Consider the following 6,747-nt stretch of genomic DNA (forward strand, 5'->3'; position numbering starts at 1 on the left):
GATAATTACTCCTCAGTTAATATGTTATAAAATATATATAAAAATTGTTTAGAAAAAGCTTCCTATTTCAGGAAAGCTAAAAAAGCAGAAACAGTACTCTTTGTTCTTATTTACCACGGAGTGTTTGGTATGTACTAAAGTGGACTATAATATAATCATATTTTTATTAAATCATGGTCATGTTTTCTTTGTTTCATCTCCTGTTGCAGTCAGCAGCCTGAGTGGGTGTGATGGAAGGAAATAGGACCCTGCTGACTGAGTTTGTCCTCAGAGGAATAACAGATCGTCCAGAGCTGCAAGTCCCCCTGTTCCTGGTGTTCTTCTTCATCTATGTCATCACCATGGTGGGCAACCTTGGCTTAATCTTTCTCATCTGGAAGGATCCCCATCTTCACACCCCTATGTACCTTTTCCTTGGAAATTTAGCCTTTACTGATTCCTGTACTTCATCCTCTGTGACTCCAAAAATGCTTATGAGCTTTGTAAATAAGAATGACATGATATCCCTGGGTGAATGTTCGGCCCAATATTATTTTTTTTGTTTCAGTGCAACCACAGAAATTTTCCTATTGGTAGCAATGGCCTATGACCGCTATGTTGCCATATGCAATCCTCTGCACTATACAATTGTGATGTCCAAAAGACTGTGCACTGTGTTAATCAGTATGTCATATATAATTGGTTTCCTAAATCCTGCAGTTCTTATAGGACTATTATCCAGATTAACATTCTGTAGGTCTAATATTATTGATCATTTCTACTGTGAAATCTTGCCACTCTATACAATCTCTTGCACTGATCCATCACTTAATGCACTGGTGACTTTTATTATTGCTTCTTCCATACAAATTAGCACCTCTGTGACCATTGTAGTCTCTTATGGCCGTGTCCTATTTGCTGTCCTGAACATGAAGTCTAAGAGTGGCAGAAAGAAAGCCTTCTTCACCTGCAGTGCGCACCTGCTCTCTGTCTCTTTGTTCTATGGCACTCTCCTCTTCATGTATGTCAGTCCTGGGTCTGGACCAGGTAAAACCCAGGATAAAATGTATTCACTGTTCTACACAGTTGTGATTCCTCTGCTAAACCCCTTTATTTACAGTTTAAGAAACAAGGAAGTTTTAGGTGCTCTGAAAAGAATTATAAAATGATAATCATTTGCTTATTATTTCATTTTTTTGCATCACCTATCCTCTCTTTAGCAGTGAAACATAAAATTTGGTTCTGTGTTTTTTACATAATAGAAGATTTACTTATTTCTCCTTAAAAGAATAAAAGGTGAAACTGAATGTCTTTTTTAGTCACATTATTATAAAATGGTCAATAAGTACTTTAATATCTAATCCCTGTCTTTTTTGAAATTCAACCTCTCTGTGAAAATTCCTTTATTAAATTAATTATTTACTAAATTAATAAATTTTGGTTTAATATATTTATTATAATTCTTTGAGTTTATTTTTATCAAAAAGCAATTCAAGTGCAGAAATGATTGGTTTAATACATATTATTTCCCTCCTAATCTTTACTTCAGCAATCTTCTTTTAAATAATCTGTGGTTGTATTAACAGTACAAAAGTAAATAATATGTATTTTTCATATGAGAAGGAAGAATAACACCTAAGTACTTAAATGTATTATTTCCTGTTATTTAAAAGTTATCTGGTAGACAAAATTATTTATTTTACATCCATGAAATTTCTTAAAGTACTAAAATTCACAATAAACATATTTTTTTCATAGAATGTAAGAAGGTAGTTTAAAATTCTTATAAAGTGTCTGTCTTTTTGCTGCCTATTTCTTTCTTTTGTTTTCGCATATTTCTGTGGCTCAGAGTCAGAGATCTGGGTGCATCTTCTAGCAAAGATCTCCAAATGCATCTCATGAGCAGGTGAACTGTGATTCATGCCTTTTGCCACATGAAGTCAATGGCGTCATTCTAGAATATTCTTGTCATGACAGTTTATATTTTTTCTGGGTGTTGAAACAATGTAAGAAAGAGGGAAACAGGATGAACCATGTAAGATGCAAAAACCACCATGTAGAATACATGAAAACATGACTGTGATATTTAAAGAGACATTTGAAGGGAAAAGGAACAAGAATGCCCTTGAATGTGAAAAGGCCCAATGGCTCTCACATTGGACATTTAGTTCCCATCTGGTCTTTCTGTTTTGGAAGACTATGGAATTTTTAGGAGGTGCTGCCCTGCTGAAGAAGATGAATCAGCACAAGCAGGCCATAAATTCCTATCGCCCCATTCCCTTCTTATTTTTGTTCTGCTTCCTGAGGGTGTACACAATGTGGCCACTGCTTTAGTCTCAGTCATGGGAACTGTGGTCTCCAGGAACTGCAAACCTTAATCCATGTTTTACCTTTTACATAAAGTGGTTCTGACAGAAGACCGGCACAAGTCAGTGTGTTTGCTGTGAGTATCTTCACCTTGTGGTTCTTAGGCCTTTCCAAGTCCTTTGGAGCAGGAGCATGGACTGACAAGTTAGAAACTTTGGGTAAGACAAACCCACAGTTGCTACAAGCAGAACTTAATAGACCACTCTAATTGGAGTTTGGGATGTCAGCAGATAGAAAAAAGATACTGGATTTTTAAGTCTGTCTCATGATGTTATAGAGTTGAGTATGGGTAACATAGAGGTCTCTCTGGGTATACTGTGGCAAAGAATCTCATGGTGCCTCTAAAAAGTAGATTTAGACTGAACTGAAAAGTACTGGCCTAATATATTCCATAGTAAAACTTTTAAGTTAGGATAAAATTATTGTGCTGCAGTTATATATCATTATTTTTATTCAGATAAATAGAACAAAATGGGGGGGGGGAGAGAGAGAGAAATGAGTAATCCTGGGTAAGAAAATGTGACAATAGTAAGGAGTATACAACTAGGAATTAACTTTTCAACAAGAAGGCATATGTATGCAGCATCTGTATTTGGTGAAGATATTAGTTTCATTAAAGCATGAAAGTGAAACTTGATCCTCTGCACTGGGACACTAAGCAAGGTGCCTTGAGGGAAGAAAAAGCCCACCAATCAAGATCCCAACTTGTTTGAAATCAGAGACCCCATGCTTATAGTGAAGAAATTGGTTTTTGATCCTAGAAAGCAGCTGCCTAGGAGGGGAGAGAGTGGGATTGAGAAAAGTATGTAAAATGAATGAGATTGTTTTAAAAAAAGAAATGAATTTTAAAAACAAAGTAAAAGAAGTCACCTTGAGTCCATCTTTAGTTAAGATTCTCCCATGAGACTTTGGACTTTTGACCAGTTTTAGGATTAGTTTAAACATTGGGGGTAAGATAGGTCTGGGCAGGTGGTGTCCCAAATAACAGACTTCCTCCTGGTGTCCTAGGAGACAGGCCTGTCCTTGTGCTGACCAACTCAACTGCCATCTAGTCCCAGATTCTGTGCTCAGGGCTGGTCAGGGGCCCATTGGTCATCGCCCAGCATGAAGTTACTGTGGCTGTAGACTAAGCTGCCTGCCCTGCTGGAAGACAGAGAGCTGTGCTATCTGAAGCTTATAAACACAAAAGTTGAACCTGACAAGCCACAGAGAGGCCAACATAGAGGATGGGGAGGTGTGCATCAGACTGAGGCTCCCATGGAGACTGCCCCTAGATGCCTTGTTTTGTCACAAAATCACCATGATTCTGGGCAACAAACAGAAGGTTATCTGAGATAAGTCTCAGCAATGGTCCAGTGTTCATGGTGTCAGAAACCATAAACCTTAAACCAGACTAGTGACTCTTCGTGAGGGATATTTACATATAAAGGTGTCTGGACAAAAAAAAATACTGTGTGACTCCTGCAGTTTCCAATGCCAGGATGACAAATGAGTGTGAGAGCAAGAGGTAGGAACGTTCGAGGAATGGGGCTGTGGGTGAGCACTGGAGAAATGAGGAACTGGAGACTTGATGACAGTGATGGGTATGAGGGAGGGCTGCAGTGTAGAAGGAGCTGCGGGCTGCTTCCTGCCATCCAGCTCCCGGCCACCAGCTAGCTTTACCCAAAATAATTACATGGAAACTGTATTCTTTTAAACACTGCCTGGCCCATTATCTGTAGCCTCTTATTGGCTAATTCTCACATCTTGATTAACCCATTTCTAATAATGTGTGTAGTACCACGAGGTGGTGCTTTACTGGGAAAGGCCTTAACCTGCGTCTGTCTCAGAGAGGAGAGGCATGGCGTCTGCCTGACTCTGCTTTCTTCCTCCCAGAATTCTGTTCTGTCTACTCCATCCACCTATGTTCTGACCTACCAGGCCAAGCAGTTTTCTTTATTAATTAACCAATGAAAGCAACAGATAAATAGAAGACACTCCTACATCACTGCAGTTGACTGGGAATGTGTCCTTCCTGAGTGTGGCTAACAGGGGTGTGTGCAGCCAATGGAGCTAGGATTCTGACTCATCCCCCAACACACTATAGAGCTGCGAGACCATGCTGGTTCTAAGAAGTAAAAGGATGCTCAAAATGAAGAATAGTTTATATCTTGATTGAACTTCCTTAAAAGACTTCTATGGGCTATGCTGAACCTGGAGACCACTTTGATAGCCGTGAGCCATTGCTCCAGGCTGTTTCAAAGCCAGAGGTTAATATGGTTATCCATAGTCATACAGCAACCAGGAGCCTTGTGAATGTCCTTGGCCTGAGGTACTACCCAAGGCCATACAGATATCTTTGCTCTGACTTCCACCTGAGCTAACCTGATGTCTGTGGACATGGTCTTCCAGGGGCCATGCTGATATCAGTGGTCAGTGAAGCCACCTGAGGTCATAATGATGTCCATGTCCCATGCTGCCACTCAGGGCCTTGCTGTGCCTGGCTCTGTAGTCCTACTACATCCAGGGTCCATGCTGATGTCTGTGGCCTGCGTTACTACTTAAGACCATCTTGATGTACATGGTCTGGGCTGCAACCTGAATCTGTGTTGCTGTCCATGGGTAGAGCTGCTACTAAGGGCTGTGATAGTGTCCCTGGTCTGTGCAGTGACAACAGACTATGTTGATGTTTGTGGTCTCTTTTTCCTTTGAAGACCATGCTGAGGTCAGTGACACTTGCTGATACCAAAGAATATGTGGATGTCCAGGGTCCATTTTGTCACTGGAACCTTGTGTAAGTCCATTCACGATCCATGCTGCTGCCTATTGACTGGAAAAGTCAAGGAAGCTCTTTTGCAGTGATATCAATGACTGCAGACTAACAGTTGAGAAGGAGAGCCATAGAAGGCTTTTGTGACAATCATTACCCTCAGTTTCCAAAAAAGTAATAGCCTAGAAAGAAAGCCATTGAAAAGAATTCTTAAAGATTGTAAAAAGAATGTTTGTGAAGTATATCCCTCTACAGCTGATGATTTCTGTCAGGGGTGGTGGGAGGACTTTGTTTTCTTTAAAAGACTGGGCACCAGGAATTGACAATGCTCCAAATTAGACTTTTTAAAAAATTTCTTTTTCTTTTTTTTTCTTTGGGGGAAGGGTCTCAAGTGTGGAAAGGGCAGACCTGGAAGTGATGGAAAGTGAGGGTACTCAGGATTCATATGTGAACTTGCCTATCAATTAATAAAAATACTATGAAGAAAAACAAAGACAATGGGAGCATTAAACTTATACTGAATGTTCTTGCCATCAAGTGGACCATGAATATATGGGGTCCTGGGCTAGAATATTTTTATTTGATGGAAAACATTCACTGTGGGATTTTGGGTTTGGATCCTTGGTCCCAGCTGTTGCTATTTGGAAAGGTCATGGAACTTTTAGGATGTGCAGGTTTTGCTGGGAGAAGTTAGTAACTGGCAATAGGCTTTTTACTTTCTAGCATGGCCCTACTCTCTGTTATTGCAGTTTTTTGATTGAAGGTGCAATCATCCATTGTTTCAATCTCATGCTACTTTGATTTTCTGGTCATGAAGGACTGTATTACCATGAAACTATGAACCCCAAACTACACTTTCTTGTCACATAATCATTTTATATACTGCGAAGATGTGTCTTTGTTTTACCTCAGTAGCCTAAGGCATCCTTTAATTGTTTTAATAAAGAACTGAACAGTCAATAGGAAGACAGGAAAGGATAGGCAGGACTTCTGGAGAGAGAAAGGAACTTGAAAGAAGATTCCGAGCTGGGGATTCACCAGCAAGATGCAAAGGAAGTCAGAGATATGATAGAACATAGATTAACATAACTGGTTATTTTAAGTTATAAGAGCTAGTTGGGAACTAGCCTAAGCTGGGGCCAAACTTTTATGCTTAATAAGAAGTCTCTATGTCATTATTTGGGAGATGGTGGTCCTAAGAAATTCTGATTATACTTTCTGAAACTGATGGTTTAAGGGAATTTTGTTATAGCAATAGGAACATAACTAAGGTATTCTTCATGATAAAAAGAGACTCTTGAAAAAGAAAGACTCAAGTGCAATCTTGTAAAAAGTAAGTTGTGAACACTGGAGAAGATGACATAGTGTTAACCTAGTCAGACTTCAAAGTTGTATTGTAGTTAGAAAGGAAATGTCTATGACCTAACATTGCAGTCTGACACACTCAGGTGTGAAATGTAATTATCATTAAAAATGACAGAGCTGTATCTAAAATGGACTACACCTGTTGGTATTTTTTTCTTCATTTACTCCACCTAAATAAATTTCTGTTCTCCATGTCAAGTTAAAGACAGAATGAACTATGTGTAAAAGAGGAATATGGTATGTAATCATTCATAAGTGGATTCTAGCCATAAACAAAGGACATTGAG

The 6,747-nt window shown here is 39.3% G+C and overlaps 1 protein-coding gene across 1 annotated transcript; it reads left to right on the forward strand.

Moving 5' to 3' along the window:
* The first annotated feature begins 227 nt into the window (after positions 1-227).
* Positions 228-1,148, forward strand: LOC101989619 (olfactory receptor 5AC2-like). The gene has a single exon (XM_005345262.2). The coding sequence runs from the start codon at positions 231-233 to the stop codon at positions 1,146-1,148; it is 918 nt and encodes a 305-aa protein (XP_005345319.1). The 5' UTR covers positions 228-230.
* The last annotated feature ends 5,599 nt before the right edge of the window (positions 1,149-6,747 follow it).

This window comes from Microtus ochrogaster, chromosome 2 (genome assembly GCF_000317375.1).
Source record: "Microtus ochrogaster isolate Prairie Vole_2 chromosome 2, MicOch1.0, whole genome shotgun sequence".
NCBI classification, from domain to species: domain Eukaryota; kingdom Metazoa; phylum Chordata; class Mammalia; order Rodentia; family Cricetidae; genus Microtus; species Microtus ochrogaster.